The following is a 21,426-nucleotide window of genomic DNA, read 5'->3' on the forward strand; positions in this document are numbered from 1 at the left end:
GTTTGTTTAAGATCTCCCCACTGGCTCCATGTACAGGTTACCTCCTCTGAGTCTCTCACAGGTCCCACCCTTGCCCTGCGAATCCTCTTCCTGTTAATGTATTTATAAAAAGCCTTAGCGTTTTCTTAATACCATATATTTTGAGGTCCTTTTGCCTTCCTAATTTCCTTCCTGCACTGTGTATATATTTGAGGGTCCTCCTCTGTTTTTAACATGCTGTACCTGATCTATGTTTCCTTCCTTTTGCTGACTAAGCTCTCAATACCCCTTGACATCCCAGGGTTCCCTGGGCTCGCTCTCGCCAAGGGGCACACACTGGCTCCGAGCTCGCGCTACCTTGAAAAGGCTCCCACCTTCCAAATTTGCGAGTCGTTCTGGGTTTGCCAGATCCTGCCCCTAATGATGTTGAAATCTACATACTGGCACAGAAAACTCAACTCTTTAAAGATTCCACCCTGATAAGGGTGATCCCAGTCACTGTTAGCAAAGCTGAAATCTGCTCCATCTACAACGGTGGCACAGTGGTTAGCACTGCTGCCTCACAGCGCCAGAGACCCGGGTTCAGTTCCCGCCTCAGGCAACTGACTGTGTGGAGTTTGCACATTCTCCCCGTGCCTGCGTGGGTTTCCTCCGGGTGCTCCGGTTTCCTCCCACAGTCCAAAAATGTGCAGGTCAGGTGAATTGGCCATGCTAAATTGCCTGTAGTGTTAGGTAAGGGGTAGACGTAGGGGTATGGGTGGGTTACGCTTCGACGGGGCGGTGTGGACTTGTTGGGCCGAAGGGCCTGTTTCCACACTGTAATGTAATGTAAATCTAAATAACCCTGTTCTCGCCTTCTATAAATTGCCTACGTATTTGCTCTTTCATCTCTCTATCTGACTGTTGGGAGGCCTGAAGAATAATCCCAGCAAGATAATCACCTCCTTTATTATTCTGCTCCCATCACAAGTGAAGGAGTTGCCTCTGAAGAGTCTTTGCTGCTGCATCCCTCATTGACCATGCTCAGATCTCTCTGTCTGACAATGCTCTCAGAGGATTTACCATTCATTGTATAATTTGCACCTGAATTTGATCTTTCATCACCTGGCTTTTGTCCAGATTAAATTCCATTTGCCATTTCTCTGCATCAATCTACCATCTATTGATGTCCTACTGTATCCTTTGACAATTCTCCTCACTGTCTGGCACTCCAACAGTTTTGGTGAAATTACAAGACAGATAGAGGATTGGCTAACGAACGGGAGACAAAGAGTTGGGGTTAGGGGGCATTCTCAACCTGTACCTAGTGAAGTGCCTCAGGGATTCAGGGACCAGGGCCACAGTTATTTACAAGATATAGCAACGATTTTAATGAGCAAAGTGAATATATTGTAGCCATGAGCAGTGACCATGACACAAAGAGTCTGCAGATGGATGGAGACAGGATGAACACATGAGCAGGTGGAACATAATGTGGGAAAATGTGAGATTGACAGCAAGAATGCTATTTCAATGCAGAAAAACTTCAGAAAGCTCCAGCACAGAGGGATCTGGGAGACCCCTTGAATACATCACAAATATCGAGCATCCAACTTCAACCCGAAACAGGGAGGACAAATGGAATGTTTGCCTTTATTTCAAAGGGAATAGGGTTTAAAAATAGGGGGGGTCTCACCAAAACTGTACGAAGGCCGAGTCGGACAGTTGGAATACAGTGAACAATTTTAGGCTCTTGAACTTAGGGATAGAGATCGCGGCATTGAAGACTCTCTAGAGAAGGGTCATGGTTGATCCTGAGCGTGGGGGGGGATTGTCTTGGGAGGACAGGTTTGGGGGCAGTTTGAAACGCTACCCCTTAAAAATGAGAGGTGACCTTAGTTAAACCTTTAAGAGTTGTAGGGGATTTGACAGGATGGATGTGAAGACCCTTTTGTGGGAGGGCTGAGAAGAGGCTGGACCTGAGTTAGGCTGTGTAATTGTTTACTGCACTGGGCTGGCCACACTGGGCTGGTCACACTGGGCTGGTCACACTGGGCCATTACAGGATATTCAAGGCTGAGGTAGATGGGTTTTTAAACTGTCAGGGAGTTAAGGGCTTTGGGGTAAGGGGAGGGAGCTGGAGTTGGAGGTTTTCAGATCCATGATGACCTCATCGAATGGTGGGACCGATGGGCTGAATGGCCAACTGCTGCTGCTAGGTCAATGGAGCTTCCCGCTGGTGGCTACTGCTTGGGAGAAGGAGTTGGAATGAACCAAGGGCACAACTGCAGGAAGCTCTGAAGTTTATAAAGACCCACCAGATGAGGAGACAGACCCCCAGATGTTCTCCACTGAGCTCTCGCACTTCCCTGTCTCTGGACCGTGAGGATTTGTGAAGATCTCTCGCCCACTGACTGATCCAGTGCTTATCTGAGGTGGTCTCCAACATCCAAACTCTGACCCTTGCCCCAGGCTGTCCTTCTCAATGGGATTGACACTCCGGGGGGGATCCAGGAATTTGGTCAGGGATTCTGACGCTCCTTGGGGCACAGGCTTCTCTTCATCAGCTCGTCCTGAAGACAAAGAAGGAGAGAGGCAGAGTCAAGGGGGGGTAGGAGATGGGGTGGTGGCCAATGAGTGTTAGCACAGTAGACAGTGTGACAGCAAAACTGGGCAACGAGGGAACCAGACCAGATTGGGGGACCCCATGTCCCCTGGGCCTGGGTGGAGAGCAGTACATCGAGGGGTCTTCAGGAGTCAGTCACTGCTCAGTCCTCATGCTGACTTGGAGGGCTGGGTGGAGAGGCAATATCTCCTTCTGTAGACTACATGCCAAGATGCAGCCCCATTGAGCTGCCCGATATCTGTGTGTTGGCTTAGTGCCACCAAAGGGGGATAGAGACTTGAGTTGTCCTGAGCAGGCGGGGGGAGGGGTAATGGTGGCCTAGCCTGTGGGTAGGAAGTGAGAAACCAGGAAGACGAATTGGCCATTTGGCCTTCCAAGCTTATCCCACACTCAGTATGATCATGGTTGATCCCCTACCTCAATGCCATACCCTTTGATGCCTTTAACATTAAAAAATGTAGCTGTCTCAAATATATTCAGGGTCTTTGGCTTTAGTGGTGGCGAATTCTACAGGTGAACTAATCTTTGAGTGAAATACGTTTTCCCCGCTTCAGTCTGAAATGGCCTACTCCCTATCTTGTGACTGCGTCCCCTTGGATCTACAGTCAGGGAGAATGTCCACCCTGTACCTAGTCTGTCCAGCCCAGTGAGAAATGTTTATGTTTCAATCAGATCCCCTCTCATCGTTCTCCATTTGAGCCAATACAGACCCAGCTGAACCAATCTTCCTCATGGGACAGACCTACCATCCCTAGTATTAGCCGAGTGAAACTTCCCTACACTTCCTGTTTGGCAAGGATGTCCTTTCTGAAGTCAGGGAGGACCAAGACAGTACATAATGCACCAGGGCCAGTCTCACCAAAGCCCTGTATAACTGCGTAAAACACATTACTTCTGAACTCAACTCCTCTTGTAGTAAGGCCAACATAACTTTGGCCTTATCCTTTCTATGGTCTATCTATTTCCTGTTGTGCAAGGATGCCCACAATCCTTTGTATATCCATACTTCCCAATATATCAGCAATTAGCCAACACTCTTCCTTCCTGTTTCTCACACCTAAGTATATCACTTCACCTAAGGCCATGTTATCCTGCATCTGCCACGTGTCTGTCCACACACCCAATGTTGTCCAAGCCTACCTTGAAGCCTCCTTTGCATCCTCCTCACAACTCACAATCCTTCCTAATTTTGTGTTGCCAACAAATTTGGAAATATTGCAATTGGATCATCCATCCAGGTTATACACGTACGTTGTGAATACCTGGGACCCACGCAGTAACCCTTCTAGTGTCGAAGAGTGTGGTGCTGGAAAAGCACAGCAGGTCAGGCAGCATCCGAGGAGCAGGAGAATCGACATTTTGGGGATTCCTGATGAAGGGCTTATACCTGAAACGTTGACTCTCCTGCTCCTCGGATGCTGTCTGACCTGCTTGTGCGTTTCCAGCCCCACACTCTCCCCTCTGATCTCTAACATCTGCAGCCCTCACTTTCTCCCAGGACCCTATTAGTTCCTGCCTGCCCTTCCCTGTTCCCACACTCTGTCTCCAGTCTGCCACCCAATCAATGCCAATACTTTACACCGTCTCCCATGCAAGGCGATCTTGCCCACTAGCCTGTTATGTAGGATCTGATCAAAAGTCTTCTGGAATTCCAAATGTACCACGGCCAAAGGCTCTTTGTTATCTATTCTACTAGTTACGTCCTCAAAAAACTCTAGTAGATTTATTAAGTATGATTTGTCTTTCATCAACTCGTGCTGCATGTATTTAATCCTGTTAATGCTTACCAAACATTCTGTTATGTCTTTCCAAATACACGCCAGCATTTCCCCACCATTGATATTATACTGAGTGGTCTGTAATGCCTGATATTTTTCTCTCTCTCTCCCTATTTAAGCAGCAGAGTGACATTTTCCACTCTCTAATCCCATACTGAACTACTCTAGAGCCAATTAAATTCTGGAAGATGACACTGATTTATCCAATGTTTTGATGTCCATTTCGATGCGTACCCAAGGATAGATATTATCAGGCTGTGGTCATGCGATAGCCTTCAGTTCCATTGATCCCTTACACCATTCCCTTACTAATACTGATCTCCATCAATCCCACCCTCTCATTGGGCTCTTCATCCATCGGTTGTTTGGCAGGTAATTTGTGCCGACTTCCGTGAAGAACAGAACCAAAACCTGTGCTCAATTCTTTTGCCATTTCTGTGTTCCCTTATCATTGCCTCAACTTCTGACTGTTAGAATTTATTTTTAATGCTCTTTTTGTCCACAGATTTAGAGAAGCTTTTACACTCAGTTTTCATATTGCTGCAATTTTACTCTTGTACACTGCTTTTGCCCCATGGACCGATCTTTTGGCCCTTCATCGTGGATACACATCACCGTGGATACATGTCACTGTGGATACGCCTCACTGCGGATACCCATGACCACGAATACCCCTCACCGTACATACCCTTACCGTGGATAACCTGTGTCTGAAATGAGCTATCCATAGTGACAGCAGAAAATATCCACAATTATTTCACATGTCTAAATAACATGAGCTGGAGAGCAGAGACTAGACACACGATAGTCTTCACCGGACTCTCACACTTCCCTGTGCTGACGAGGGGGAGGGGGGGGGACAGGAATGAGCAAATCTGAACACAAGCTGCTTACCTGCACTGTGCGCTGTTCCAAGTCGTCCTGGGACACTCTCTCCATCGCTATAGAGCTGCTCCTGATAACTACTGACCCGCTTACACCTCACAAGGAAGGATCGGGGCATCCTGTTAACCTCCCAGTTGGAGTGTTACACCACGCTCTGTAAATATAACACAAATCCTTGTAAACCTGAGTGAGCCTACAATTCACACTGAGTACTCAGCACCAAAGTTAGCTCAACATCTCTCGGAGGGAGAAAGTTAGGAGATTATAATAAGGAGGTATAGTGGGGCATTCTGATACGTTTCAGGTCATCGGGAAGGATCAGCATGGTTTTGTGAAATCATATTTGACTAATCTATCGGAATTCTTTCAGATTGTATCACGGGCTGTGACACAAGCATTTGGGGACCAGCACAAAATTACACCTGGGCCAGACTGGGGCAGGTTGAACCTAGAATTCGGTGGAAGTGACCGAGAATTTGTCACCCGAAGCAGGGTGACAGAGGAAAGAGAAACAAAGAGAGCAATAACAGCAGGAATAGTAAATGCAATGTTAGTGGCCAAAGTATTGAAGAGGAAGGAGGTAAATAGGGCTGCAGTTCAAGGAGACGTTAGGATTATCGAAGCCTTGTATCTTAATGCACAAAGAACTCAGATTTGTGACAGCACAAATCGAGGGAAACGGATATGGTCTCATAGCCATCATGGTCATAATGAGATCCCAATTCGGGATTTAACATTCAGGGCTATTTGATCGTTTGGAAAGACAGGAGGGATGGGAAGGCACTGTTACTGAGAGATGAAATGACAGTTGTTTGAAATTATCTCAGTTTGAATGGTGCGCAGTCTATTTGAGTGGAGCATGGGGTTTTAGATACTGGTAGGAGAAGGATATAGACTCCAAAACAGTAACCATGTCATAGGAAAGTCTATACATCAACAAATTATAGGAGCACATTAAATAAAAACAGCAGTAATTACAGATGACTCTAATCTTCATGTTAATTGAGACAATCAAGTTGTAGTTACAATAACAAATTCAGATAATGTATTTGGGATAGATTCCCAGAACAATATGGAGTCAACCAGGGAGCAGGTTATCCTGGATATAGTAATGGGGAAATAAAGATTTAATAAATAAATTAATACTGTAATAAATAAATGCTTTCCTTTATTGGTCAGAGTATTGAGTACAGGAGTTGAGAGGTCATGTTGCGGCTGTACAGGACATTGGTTAGGCCACTGTTGGAATATTGCGTGCAATTCTGGTCTCCTGCCTATCGGAAAGATGTTGTGAAACTTGAAAGGGTTCAGAAAAGATTTACAAGGATGTTGCCAGGGTTGGAGGATCTGAGCTACAGGGAGAGGCTGAACAGGCTGGGGCTGTTTTCCCTAGAGTGTCGGAGGCTGAGGGGTGACCTTATAGAGGTTTACAAAATTATGAGGGGCATGGATAGGATAAATAGACAAAGTCTTTTCCCTGGGGTCAGGGAATCCAGAACTAGAGGGCATAGGTTTAGGGAGAGAGGGGAAAGATATAAAAGAGACCTAAGGGGCAACGTTTTCACACTGGTATGTGCTTGGAATGAGCTGCCAGAGGAAGTGATGCAACATTTAAGAGGCATTTGGATGGGTATATGATAGGAGGGGTATGGGTCGGGTGCTGGCAGGTGGGACTAGATTGGGTTGGGATATCTGGTCGGCATGGACGGGTTGGACCGAAGGGTCTGTTTCTGTGCTGTACATCTCTATGACTCTATGACTCTATAACAAAGAACAATCCAGCCCAGGAACAGGCCCTTCAGCCCTCCAAGCCTGTGCTGACACATTCTGCCCTTCACTTACAGGATCCGTATCCCTCTATTCCCTTCCTATCTATGGATCAGTCTCAGTGCCTCTTGAATGCTGATATTGTATCTGCTTCCACCCCCTCCTCTGGCAGCGTGTTCCAGGCACACACCACCCTTCATAGGAAAATCCTGCCTCACACAAACCTTTCAAAGTCCCCCTCCCCCAGCCCCTTGAACCTGTCCCCCCCCCCCAGTAACTGACCCCTCCACCCTGGGGAAAAAGCCTCATACATTCCACCCTATCTATGCCACTCACAATCTTATAGACTTCCATCGGGTCACCCCTCAACCTCCTGCATTCCAGTGAAAATAAACCCAGTCTATCCAGCTTTTCTTCATGGCTAAACCTCCCCCCCTCCACTCCCCCACAGCCAATACCAGGCAACATCCTGGTAAACCTTTACTGGACCCTCTCCAAAGCATCCAGATCCTTCTGTAGTCCGGTGAGCAGAACTGTATACAGTATTCCAAGGATGGCCTAACTAACGTTCTGTAAAGCTGCAGCATAACTTGCCTATCCTTATTCTCAGTGCCCCTTCCAGTGAAGGTCAACATGTCATTGGCCTTTGTTACTGCCTTATTGAGCTACATTTCCACCTTCAATGATCTGTGGGCCTGTACACCCAGATCCCTCCGAAGGGTCCTGCCATTCACTGTACCATTTCCACCTGTACTTGACCTTCCAAAATGCATCACCCCACATTTGTCCGGATTAAACTCCCATCTGCCATTTTTCTGCCCATGCCTCCAACTGATCTATATCCTGCTGAATCCTCTGACAATCCTCCTCACGACCCACAACTCCACCAATCTTTCGATCATCCACAAACTCACTCATGAGACCAGCCACGTTTGCTCCAAATCATTTCTGTCGATCATGACCAGCAGAGTTTCCAGCACTGATCCGGGTGGAACTCCACTAGGCACAGCCCTCTGTTCCGAAAAGCCTCCTTCTAACGCTACCTTCTATCTGCTATGACTAAGCCCAGTTCTGTACCCATCTTGCCAATTCACCTCTAATGCCATGTGATTTCAACTTTTGTACCAGTCTGCTATGAGGGCCCTTGTCTGAGGTTTTACTGAAATCCACGTGGACAACGTCAACCACTTTCCCCTTATCGATCATCGTTGTCACCTCCTCAAAACACTCAATCACATTAGTGAGGCACCACCTCTCCAGCACAAAACTGTGCTGTTTATTGCTAATAAGTCCATTGCTTGTAAATGAATATAGATCTTGCCCCTGAGAATCTTTTCCAGGAATAAAGGCAGTGAGCCTGAAGCATGGAGAGATTAGCTAGAGGAGGGTGGGGGTGGGGAGAGAGTAGCACAGAATACAATGGGTGAGTGGGGGAGGAGATGAAGGTGATAGGTCAAGGAGGAGAGGGTGGAGTGAATAGGTGGAAAAGGAGATAGGCAGGTCGGACAAGTCAAGGAGACAGTAACTGAGCTGGAAGTTTGAAACTAGGATGAGGTGGGGGAAGGGGAAATGAGGAAGCTGTTGAAGTCCACATTGATGCCCTGGGGTTGAAGTGTTCTGAGGCGGAAGATGAGGCGTTCTTCCTCCAGGCGTCTGGTGGTTAGGGAGCGGCGGTGAAGGAGACCCAGGACCTCCATGTCCTCGGCAGAGTGGGAGGGGGAGTTGAAATGTTGGGCCACGGGGCGGTGTGGTTGATTGGTGCGGGTGTCTCTGAGATGTTCCCGAAAGCGCTCTGCTAGGAGGCGCCCAGTCTCCCCAATGTAGAGGAGACCACATCGGGAGCAACGGATACAATAAATGATATTGGTGGATGTGCAGGTAAAACTTTGGATGTGGAAGGCTCCTTTAGGGCCTTGGATAGAGGTGAGGGAGGAGGTGTGGGCACAGGTTTTACAGTTCCTGTGGTGGCAGGGGAAGGTGCCAGAATGGGAGGGTGGGTTGGATAGATTAGCAGGAAAGGCAATAAATAAGCAGTTATAATTATTTAAGGAGGAAGTACATGATTCCCAGCAAAACTATATTTCACTGAGGAAGCAAGATTCTAAGAGAGAGGTGAACCAGAATGGAGGGTGTAAAGAGAATACATTTGAATGAAGGAGCACGTAATAGGCAAAAGTCAGTGATAACCTCAAACTCTGGGATAAATTCAGAATTCTGCAAAGGAGGACTGAGGGGATAGTAATAAAGGAGAAGATAAACTGCGAGGGCAAACAAGTGAGGAAGATAAAAAAAACTGACACTCGGATACATAGAAGGGAAGAGAGGGGTCAAAGTGAACATTGACTGAAGCTGGGGAGATAGTGGAGAATATAAGGAAATGGCAGAGGAGTCAAACAGACCTTTTGCATCAGCCTTTACAGTGTGGAGATATATTGTATTAACAGCACATCAGGAAAATCATGGAGTCATCAAGTCATAGAGCACAGAAACAGACCCTTCGCTCCAACCAGCCCACACTGACCATAATCTCAAACTAAACCAGCCCCACCAGCCTGCTCCTGGCCAATATCCCTCCAAACCTTTCCAACTCATGTATCCACCGAAATGTCGTTTAAACGTTGTAATTATACCCACATCCACCACTTCCTCAGGATACAGGGGAAATAAACGTGAGGAATATTGGATCAGCCACGATCCTGTTGAAAGGTGGGAGAAGATTGGAGGGGGGGGGAGGTGGGGTGCCGAACAGCCTACTCCTGGTGCTATTTGTTATGGTCGTACGATAAAGGAGAGCCAGTGGGTGTCCTGTACTTGGCTTTCCACAAGCACTTCATCAGCTCCAACATCAAAGGACACTGTGGAGAAGAAACATTAATGGTATGGGGCATAATATATTGGCATGGATAGAAGATTGGCTAGTTAGACAAAACCAGAGATAGATAGGGTGGACAATGAGAACCTTTCTCCTCGGATGGTGATGGCTAGCAATGAGGGGGCATGGCCTTAAATTGAGGGGTGACAGATATAGGAAAGGTGTCAGTGGTAGGTTCTTTGCTCAGAGGGTAGTAGGGGTATGGAATGCACTGTCTGCAACAGTAGTAGACTCACCAACTTTAAGGGGCATTTAAATGGGCATTGGATAAACATATGGATGATAATGGAATAGTGTCGGTTAGATGGGTGTCAGATTGGTTCCATAGGTTGGGGCAACATCGAGGGCTGAAGGGCCTGTACTGTGCTGGAATGCTCTATGTCCTATGTTCTAGAGAGTGGCAGTAAATGGGTGTTTCTGACACTGGGAGAAAGCCATTGGCACTGTACTACAGCAGTTGGTGCAGTGGCTTCAACTCTTTCACAACATATACGGAGGGGGGGGTGAGGTCTGTTAGCAAAATTTGTCAATACCACAACAATAGGTGGGAAGATGAGCTATGATCAGGACACAAGGATATCCCAAAGGGATAGCGATAGGTTAAGGAAAACACAAAGGGGTATTGATAGGTTAAAGATACCACAAAGGGGTATTGATTGGTTAAGGCTATCACAAAGGGGTATTGATAGGTTAAGGCTATCACAAAGGGGTATTGATAGGTTAAGGATACCACAAAGGGGTATTGATTGGTTAAGGCTATCACAAAGGGGTATTGATTGGTTAAGGATACCACAAAGGGGTATTGATCGGTTAAGGATACCACAAAGGGGTATTGATCGGTTAAGGATACCACAAAGGGGTATTGATTGGTTAAGGCTATCACAAAGGGGTATTGATAGGTTAAGGATACCACAAAGGGGTATTGATTGGTTAAGGCTATCACAAAGGGGTATTGATTGGTTAAGGATACCACAAAGGGGTATTGATAGGTTAAGGATACCACAAAGGGGTATTGATCGGTTAAGGATACCACAAAGGGGTATTGATCGGTTAAGGCTATCACAAAGGGGTATTGATAGGTTAAGGCTATCACAAAGGGGTATTGATAGGTTAAGGATACCACAAAGGGGTATTGATTGGTTAAGGCTATCACAAAGGGGTATTGATTGGTTAAGGATACCACAAAGGGGTATTGATAGGTTAAGGATACCACAAAGGGGTATTGATCGGTTAAGGATACCACAAAGGGGTATTGATCGGTTAAGGATACCACAAAGGGGTATTGATTGGTTAAGGCTATCACAAAGGGGTATTGATCGGTTAAGGATACCACAAAGGGGTATTGATCGGTTAAGGATACCACAAAGGGGTATTGATTGGTTAAGGCTATCACAAAGGGGTATTGATCGGTTAAGTGAGGGGGCAATGATCTGGTAATGAGATTACCATGTGGGAAAGTGTGAATAGAAAGGAAGTGTGTTATCCCAATGTGAGAGGGAGCTGAGCTCTGAGGAGCAGAGCAATCTGGGGTGTCCTATTACATGGATCACAGAAGGTTATTAGAAAAACTATTGGAATGTTGTGGTCTATTCCAAGGAGCATTGAATGGAAGAGTGGGGAGGTTTGACTTGCACAGGGCATTCGTGAGACTGTATTCAGTGTAGTATGTATAGTACTGGTCACCTCCTTAAATGGAAGATATAAATGTGTTGGAAACAAGTCATGAAAGGTTTATCTGAATGAATACTCGGGCCTGAGGCGATGTCTCATGGGGAAGGGATTGGATGGTCTGGGCCTATATTCACTGGAGTCTCAGAGAGTAATGGGGGACTTGATTGAACCGTGTAGGTTCCCCAGGAGTCATGGGAGGGTAGATGCGGTGATGATATTTCCTGTTCCGGGAGAATGGAGAACTTTCAGTAAGTGTTTAAAAGGCAGGGGTCACCATGGAGAGGGAGGTGGGGACAGCTTCATTTCCCGGGCAGTGGTGCTAGTCACCACGAAGAGGCGGCTGGAGCAGAGTGTTGGAATAATTTTAAGGCAGGGGTAGGTGGGTTCTCGATAAGGAAGAGGGTGAGATGTCAGAGAGAGAGTCACAGAGCACAGAAACAGACCACCTCATCCATGACAACCAGATATCCCAATCTGATCTAATCCCATTTGCCAGCACTTGGCCCATATCCCTCCCAACCCTTCCCATTCAGAAACCCATCCTTTTAAATGTTGCCATTGTACCCACCTGAAATCCAAGTTCTCAGCTGGGGAAGGCTGACTGTAATAAGATCAGATGTGATTTGGCCACAGTGGACTGGAATCAGATACTTTCGGGTAAATCCGTCTCACGACAATTCACGAAGGCAATGTAGAGATTGTGGGACCTGCCATTACCAATACAGAAAAACGGCAAGACCATCAAATCAAGTGGTGGAGGCTGGTCCAATTACAATATTTAAGAGGCATCTGGATGGGTTTATGAATAGGAAGGGTTTAGAGGGATATGGGCCGGGTGCTGGCAGGGGGGACTAGATTGGGTTGGGATATCTGGTCCAGTTGGACTGAAGGGTCTGTTTCCGTGCTGTACGTCTCTGTGACTCTCTGAAACAGACAGTATTGGATTAAGAGGGGAAAGGAGGCTGATGGGAGATACTGAGGGGTCAAAACAGCAAAGGTCCGAGAGGAGTATCGAATGTGCAGGACAGAACGTGGAAGGGAGATTAGGAGAGCTCAAAGGAGATAAGAAAGGATAGTGGGAGATAAATGAAAGGAAAATCATCAGTTGTTTAACAGGTACGTTAAGGGTGAAAGGATAACAAGGGACAAGGGAAAGAGGAGGGTCCTTTAAGGATCACAGTGGTAATTTGTGTTTGGAACCAGAAGATGTAACATAGGCTTCGAAATGGATATTTGGTGCCAGTGTTCACAGGAACAATATGGATATAGAAATCAGGGAGTACAATTAAAGAAATTAGTACAGGCAGAGACCATAAGACACAGGAGCATAAATTAGGCCATTCAGCCCATCCAGTCAGCTCCACCATTCAATCATGGCTGATAGGTTTCTGAACCCCATTCTCCCCTTTCTCCCTGTGTGGTCTGCCTGGCTTACAAACAGATAGATCTCCAGGGCTAGATGGCATGTATTCCAGGTTCGAGAGTGTGGTGCTGGTAAAGCACAGCAGGTCAGGCAGCATCCGAGGAGCAAGGAGAATTGACGTTTCGGGCAAAAGCCCTTCAGATGCTGCCTGACCTGCTGTGCTTTTCCAGCACCCCGCTCTCGAGTCTGAGCGCCAACATCTGCAGGGCTCACTTCCTCCATGTATCCCAGGTTGTTGAGTGAGGCAAGAGCAGGAAATAGCAGGAGCTTGCATAGAAAATGTCAATTCGTTTCTGGCTACAGGAGAGGTGGATGCCAATTTGGTACTGGTATTCAAGAAGGGAGTGAGGAGTTAACGAGGAAACTACCAGCTAGTCAGTCTAACCTCGGTCGTGGGCAAACTACCAGCAGCAAATCTGAGGGACAAAACTACTCTCTGTTCGGAGCAACTGGGATTACTCAAGAGCAGAGGGCACGGTTTTGTTAAGGGGTGGTCACGTCTGGTCAATTTATTGAATTTTTCAAAGAGTTTGTAGGTCAGTAGATGAGGTGATTGAGGAGCTCATTGATATGAAGTCAAGTCACAGGCAGGACCAGGTTAAGGAAGACTACCAGACTGACAATCTGAAACACAATTACTTTACTGTCAGTAACAGATAAAGCAGATGGGTTTACAGGCTGGGTTAGGACATGGGACTACAATGTGGTAGTCATTCCAGAAACTTGGCTGAGAGAACAGCAGGGCTGTATTCCAGGGTTGAGATAGTTCAGGTGAGAGAGAGGGGGATGTAAAAAGGGTTGGGAAATCTCATTACTGATGAACGAGAGTCTCACGGTAATACAAAGGGAGCACACGTTGGAAGGCTCATCCATAGAACATAGAACATAGAACAATACAGCACAGAACAGGCCCTTCGGCCCACGATGTTGTGCCGAACTTCTATCCTAGATTAAGCACCCATCCATGTACCTATCCAAATGCCGCTTAAAGGTCGCCAATGATTCTGACTCTACCACTCCCACGGGCAGCGCATTCCATGCCCCCACCACTCTCTGGGTAAAGAAGCCACCCCTGACATCTCCCCTATACCTTCCACCCTTCACCTTAAATTTATGTCCCCTTGGGACAGCGAGACCTATAGGCAGAACTCAGGAATGAGAAAAGTGATGTTACTATGATGGGGTTAAAAAATAGCCCTCCCAATAGCCAGTGGGTGATAGAGGAACAGATGTGTAAGCGAATGAGAGAAACAAGTCTAAAAAAGAGATTTGTTGTCCTGGGTGATCTTAATTTGCTCAGCCTGAACTTGGATGCCCTTAGTGCCAAGGGCTTACATGGATCTGAGTTTGTTAAGTGCATCCAGAAAGGTTTCTTGAGACAATATGCAGATAGCCCATCCAGAGACGGGGCCGACCAGACTTTGTGCTGGGGAATACGCCTGGCCAGATACTCGACGTTTCAGTGGGGGGAGCATTCTTGGAAGAGAGATCACAAAAGGTAAGGTTGGTCACCAGGAGAAATTCGATCAAGGGCAGCTGTTTGAGGGTAAATCCACATCCGACATGTGGGACCAACTGGTCAGAGTTCTGGACCAACATGACCCGGTGAGGATGAAAGATTTGGGAACCTTGGAGGACCAGGGGTGTTTAAACTTCAGTTGAAAAGAGCAAGGAAGCATACACAAGGCCCGAGGAAACAGTCAGCAAATAAGGTCCTTGAAAATTATAAAGGAAGCAGAAAAAATATCTCAACCAGAAACTGGAAACGTCCTTGGGAAGGAGGATCAAGGAGTCTCCGAAGGCATTTTATACATATGTTAGGAACAGAAGGGCAACTAGGGAAAGGTTCGCTCAAGGGCAAAGGTGGGGATTTACACATGGAGCCAGAGGAAGTGGGTAAGATCCTTAATGAGTGCTCTGCATCCACCAGGAGAAGGACACGGTTGATGGTCGAATTGGGAAGGGTATGCTGACTTTCTCATGTCGACATTAAGGAGGAGGTGGTGTCTTGAGAAACAGTAGATAAGTCCACAAGATCTGATGTGACCTATCCCTGGATACTTATTGAGGAAAAGGAGGAGATTGTCAGGGGCTTGAGAGAGATCTTTACCCATAGGCAAGGTCCCTGAGGATGGGAGAATAGCCAAAGTTTATGTGAAAAGGGCAACCGGGATAATCCAGGAAATTATAGGCCAGTGAGCTTTACATCAGCTGTTGGGACATTGTTGGAGAAGATTCTGAGGGACAGGATTGACTCATTTGGAAAAGAATAAGGATCAGGAGAGTCAGCATGGCTTTATATGGGGAGGTCTTCTCTCACAAACTGGACTGAGTTTTTTGAGGAAGTAACGCTGACGATTAATGAGGGCAGGGTGGTAGATGTTGTCGACATGGACTTCACTGAAGCCTTCCTGATGAAGGGTTCCATCCCAAAACGTCGATTCTCCCGCTCCTCGGTTGCTCCCTGACCTGCTGTGCTTTTCCAGCACCACAGTCTTGAATTTGACAAGGCCCCGCATGGTTTGGAAGATGTAATTGCACAGAGAGTTGGCAAGTTGGATGGGGCATAGAAGCCGGAGTGTAATTTAGAATTAGAATCCTTACAGGGTGGAAACAGGCCCTTCAACCCAACAAGTCCACACTGCCCCTTCCAAGAGTAACCCACCCAGACCCATTCCCCAGCCTATAATTGCCCCTGACTAATGCACCTAACCTACACATCCCTATGGATAATTTAGCATGGCCAATCCACCTAACCTGCATATTTTTGGACTGTGGGAGGAAACTGGAGCATTCGGAGGAAACCCACGCAGACACGGGGGAGAATGTGCCAAACTCCTCACAGTCAGTCACCCGAGGCTGGAACTGAACCCGGGTCCCTGGCGCTGTGAGGCAGCCGTGCTAACCACTGAGCCACTGTGCTGCCCCAGTGTTGTTCACTCTGGAGGACTGTAAGCGGTAGTGTTCCATAACGATCAGGGCTGGGACCTGTGTTGCTTGTAACACATATCAATGGGTTAGGAGATCTGGTTATAAGGTTCACAGATGACTGGAATGTTGGTGGAAGGATACACCAGGCTATATCTGAGCAGAGAAATTGTAGATGGAGTTTAATCCAGACAAGTATAAAGTATCTCATCATAGACTGTTGCATTTCTAACTTTATTCTTTTATTTTTCTAGTTTATATTAAGGACGACTTTAATATTAACCAATACCTTATTTCTTTAATTTATAATCCTTCTATTGAAGGTCTGCAGTGCTGAGCTTTTGAACCTTGTTTATTTCCTGCCTTTATACCAGAGTATTTTGTACCTGGTACCCAGGATGGTGCTGTGTGGGGCAACATTAAGCACTTGTCATTGTACTCCTGTACTTGAGTAGGTAAAACCTAAATCTAGGTGATGCATTTTGGGGGGGGGTCAAATTCAAGAAGAAAGTATGTAGTCAATGGTAGGACCCTGAGCTGCCCATATATATATAATATATACTATATATATATATATTAGAGGGATCTTGGAGTCGATGAAAATAGCATCACCAGTGGATAACGCAGTAAAAGAAGCATATTGCATTCTTGTCTTCATCAGTTGGAACACTGTGTATAAAAGTTGGCAGGTCGATGACAGTTGTCCAGTCAGGCCACATTTGGAGGATGGTGTGCAGTTCTGGTCACTACACGATAGACAAGGTGGGCTGGCCTTGGAGAGACTGCAAACAGGATTCACAGGACCTTGCCTGGACTGGAGAGGATGAGCTATAAAGGAGAGGGTGGACAAACTTGGATTGTTTTTGCTCAAGTGTCAGAGGCTGAGGAGCGACCTGATCAAAGTGTGTAGAATTATGAAAGGCATGGATAGGGGAGGGATACTCAGAGTCTTTATCCTGGGCGGGGATGTTAAATACGAGGGGACATGGGTTTAGTTATGAAGGTGTAGGTGTGCACTGTACCTTTAAGAGAGACAAGAAGCTGGCACTGACTAAGAGAGGCACAGAGTGTGCTGAAAGAATTAAAAATGTAACGTTTGACTGTGAAACCAATAGTTGCCATGGAATGCAACAAATTAGAATTTGGCCAAGCAGTTTAAATTATGCCCCGAGATACCAAAACCCAATCAAATTTGAATTTTGCGTTTTGACAACATCAAACTGATGAAATGATGTTTCAGGATATAAAATCGGCTATTTTCAACAGTAGAAGGAAGAAAACACCAAGGAAACTAACAGTAGTTTGCTGAAGGGTCCCTGTTCATGAGAAAGACCTGTGAGGCAGGATACTGGGGAAAAGGATAACAGAGAGAAAGTCTCCAGGGGAAGATACAGAGGGAAGAGTCAACAGCTGGCTGGTGTTCAAACTTGAACTTTTTTTTCGGAAATCATAATCGGGGCATTTTATCGGACCAGTATCGTGGAGTGGGAGGTAAAAGATAGCGTTAAGAGAAAGGAGTTGGCTTTAATATTCTCTGTTGGACTTTAAGAGTCAAATTGTGAACTTTTACTTCAAATAGCGGCCTCTGAGATAGTGCTTTGCCTCTCGGAATGCGACAGATTACGGTGCGGGCTTCCCCGAGTGTCCAGTTTAAATTAGCCGAGGGGATCACCCCGGGTTGGAACAGTTTAAAGTGAGAGAGAGAGATTAAAGTTTAAGGGAAATGTGTAAGGAGGTTATTTTACACAGAGGGTGGGAGGGTGCCTAGAAAGTGCTGCAGAAGAGGTGCTCAAAGCAGGTATGTTAGTAACGTTTTAGAGGCATTTAGTCATGTGCATGGAGAGGCAGACAATAGAGAGATATGGGCCAGGTGTAGGCAGATGGGATTAGTTGAGAATAGAAACATGGGCAGCACAGACACGACGGGCCAAAAGGCCTGTTCGATGGTCTTGGACAGGAATGGGACTTCAGCAAGTTCTTAATAACGTCCCACAACACAGTGAGACAGCCAAGGCCAGAGGCCATGGGACTAAAGGACATTGGACAAATGGCTGAGTGACAGGAGCAGAGGGTGATGGGTGCGGGTGTTTCTCTGATGGGAAGCCTGTGATCAGTGAGCTCCCACAGGGCTCTGTGTTGTGGCCTTTGCTCTTTGTGGTTTCTAGAAATGATTTCCTTTTGGATGTAGGAGGGTGGATCAGCGCATTCACAGACGGTACAGACATTGGTGGGCTGGTAAAATAACACAGAGGATACCCTTAAGATTAAAGAGGATATAGGTGGACTGGTCAGTGACAACTTAAGTTCAATCCCGAGAGGTGTACGGTGTTCAAGAAGGGAAGGGAATACAGACAATGATAGCACCCAGGAAGCCTCAGAGAGACCAAGGTGTGAAGGTACACCTGTCCCTTAAGGTATCAGGACAGCCAGGTAACCAGGTTAGGAAAGTATATAGAATACGTGACTCGAATAGCGAAGGTCTGGTGTTACAGAGCAGGGAGCTGACGCAGGAACTGCAGCTCAATGCTGGTGTGTGGCTCTGGAATCCACATTATCGAAGGATGGAATAGCATTAGAGAGGGTGCAGAGGGGGATTGACCGGGAGACAGGACAGACTGGGGTTAGAGCAGAGGGGACTGAGAGGGACAGAGACTGGACAGACTGGGGTTAGAGCAGAGGGGACTGAGAGGGACAGAGACTGGACAGACTGGGGTTAGAGCAGAGGGGACTGAGAGGGACAGAGACTGGACAGACCGGGGTTAGAGCAGAGGGGACTGAGGGGGACAGAGACTGGACAGACCGGGGTTAGAGCAGAGGGGACTGAGAGGGACAGAGACTGGACAGACCGGGGTTAGAGCAGAGGGGACTGAGAGGGACAGAGACTGGACGGACAGGGTTTAGAGCAGAGAGGACCGAGAGGGACAGAGACTGGACAGACCGGGGTTAGAGCAGAGGGGACTGAGAGGGACAGAGACTGGACAGACCGGGGTTAGAGCAGAGGGGACTGAGAGGGACAGAGACTGGACAGACCGGGGTTAGAGCAGAGGGGACTGAGAGGGACAGAGACTGGACAGACCGGGGTTAGAGCAGAGGGGACTGAGAGGGACAGAGAGTGGACAGACCGGGGTTAGAGCAGAGGGGACCGAGAGGGACAGAGACTGGACAGACTGGGGTTAGAGCAGAGGGGACTGAGAGGGACAGACACTGGACAGACTGGGGTTAGAGCAGAGGGGACCGAGAGGGACAGAGACTGGACAGACCGGGGTTAGAGCAGAGGGGACTGAGGGGGTCAGAGACTGGACAGACCGGGGTTAGAGCAGAGGGGACTGAGAGGGACAGAGACTGGACAGACCGGGGTTAGAGCAGAGGGGACTGAGGGGGTCAGAGACTGGACAGACTGGGGTTAGAGCAGAGGGGACTGAGAGGGACAGAGACTGGACAGACTGGGGTTAGAGCAGAGGGGACAGAGAGGGACAGAGACTGGACAGACTGGGGTTAGAGCAGAGGGGACTGAGGGGGACAGAGACTGGACAGACCGGGGTTAGAGCAGAGGGGACTGAGGGGGACAGAGACTGGACAGACCGGGGTTAGAGCAGAGGGGACTGAGGGGGACAGAGACTGGACAGACCGGGGTTAGAGCAGAGGGGACTGAGGGGGACAGAGACTGGACAGACAGGGGTTAGAGCAGAGGGGACTGAGAGGGACAGAGACTGGACAGACTGGGGTTAGAGCAGAGGGGACTGAGGGGGACAGAGACTGGACAGACTGGGGTTAGAGCAGAGGGGACTGAGGGGGACAGAGACTGGACAGACTGGGGTTAGAGCAGAGGGGACTGAGGGGGACAGAGACTGGACAGACTGGGGTTAGAGCAGAGGGGACCGAGAGGGTCAGAGACTGGACAGACCGGGGTTAGAGCAGAGGGGACTGAGGGGGACAGAGACTGGACAGACCGGGGTTAGAGCAGAGGGGACTGAGAGAGACAGAGACTGGACAGACCGGGGTCAGAGCAGAGGGGACTGAGGGGGACAGAGACTGGACAGACTGGGGTTAGAGCAGAGGGGACTGAGAGGGACAGAGACTGGACAGACCGGGGTTAGAGCAGAGGGGACTGAGAGGGACAGAGACTGGACAGACTGGGGTTAGAGCAGTGGGGACTGAGAGGGACAGAGACTGGACAGACCGGGGTCAGAGCAGAGGGGACTGAGGGGGACAGAGACTGGACAGACCGGGGTTAGAGCAGAGGGGACTGAGAGGGACAGAGACTGGACAGACCGGGGTTAGAGCAGAGGGGACTGAGAGAGACAGAGACTGGACAGACTGGGGTTAGAGCAGAGGGGACTGAGAGGGACAGAGACTGGACAGACTGGGGTTAGAGCAGAGGGGACTGAGAGAGACAGAGACTGGACAGACCGGGGTTAGAGCAGAGGGGACTGAGAGGGACAGAGACTGGACAGACTGGGGTTAGAGCAGAGGGGACTGAGGGGGACAGAGACTGGACAGACCGGGGTTAGAGCAGAGGGGACTGAGGGGGACAGAGACTGGACAGACCGGGGTTAGAGCAGTGGGGACTGAGAGGGACAGAGACTGGACAGACTGGGGTTAGAGCAGAGGGGACTGAGAGGGACAGAGACTGGACAGACTGGGGTTAGAGCAGAGGGGACCGAGAGGGACAGAGACTGGACAGACCGGGGTTAGAGCAGAGGGGACTGAGAGGGACAGAGACTGGACAGACTGGGGTTAGAGCAGAGGGGACTGAGAGGGACAGAGACTGGACAGACCGGGGTTAGAGCAGAGGGGACTGAGAGGGACAGAGACTGGACAGACCGGGGTTAGAGCAGAGGGGACTGAGAGGGACAGAGACTGGACAGACCGGGGTTAGAGCAGAGGGGACTGAGGGGGACAGAGACTGGACAGACCGGGGTAAGAGCAGAGGGGACTGAGAGGGACAGAGACTGGACAGACCGGGGTTAGAGCAGAGGGGACTGAGAGGGACAGAGACTGGACAGACTGGGGTTACAGCAGAGGGGACTGAGAGGGACAGAGACTGGACAGACCGGGGTTAGAGCAGAGGGGACTGAGAGGGACAGAGACTGGACAGACCTGGGTTAGAGCAGAGGGGACTGAGGGGGACAGAGACTGGACAGACTGGGGTTAGAGCAGAGGGGACTGAGGGGGACAGAGAGTGGACAGACCGGGGTTAGAGCAGAGGGGACTGAGAGGGACAGAGACTGGTCAGACCGGGGTTTGAGCAGAGGGGACTGAGAGGGACAGAGACTGGACAGACTGGGGTTAGAGCAGAGGGGACTGAGGGGGTCAGAGACTGGACAGACCGGGGTTAGAGCAGAGGAAACTGAGGGGGACAGAGACTGGACAGACCGGGGTAAGAGCAGAGGGGACTGAGAGGGACAGAGACTGGACAGACCGGGGTTAGAGCAGAGGGGACTGAGAGGGACAGAGACTGGACAGACTGGGGTTACAGCAGAGGGGACCGAGAGGGACAGAGACTGGACAGACTGGG

At 48.5% G+C, this 21,426-nt stretch overlaps 1 protein-coding gene across 2 annotated transcripts in view; it reads right to left on the reverse strand.

Annotated features, from left to right (window-relative positions):
• LOC140467945 (zinc finger protein Gfi-1b-like) overlaps positions 1 to 21,426 on the reverse strand; it is a 110,955-nt gene that overhangs the window by 70,890 nt on the left and 18,639 nt on the right. The window contains exons 1-3 of one of the 2 annotated variants that reach the window (XM_072564025.1): positions 12,126 to 12,219; positions 5,257 to 5,401; positions 2,277 to 2,531 (exon numbers count right to left, since the gene is read on the reverse strand). In XM_072564025.1, coding sequence (XP_072420126.1) covers positions 2,277 to 2,531; positions 5,257 to 5,365 — 364 coding nt within the window. In that variant the 5' untranslated portion in view covers positions 5,366 to 5,401; positions 12,126 to 12,219. Of the gene's footprint in view, positions 1 to 2,276; positions 2,532 to 5,256; positions 5,402 to 12,125; positions 12,220 to 21,426 lie in introns of those variants that run through there. The other variant, XM_072564026.1, reaches the window with a different exon arrangement.

This window comes from Chiloscyllium punctatum, chromosome 46, assembly GCF_047496795.1.
Source record: "Chiloscyllium punctatum isolate Juve2018m chromosome 46, sChiPun1.3, whole genome shotgun sequence".
In the NCBI taxonomy this organism is placed as follows: domain Eukaryota; kingdom Metazoa; phylum Chordata; class Chondrichthyes; order Orectolobiformes; family Hemiscylliidae; genus Chiloscyllium; species Chiloscyllium punctatum.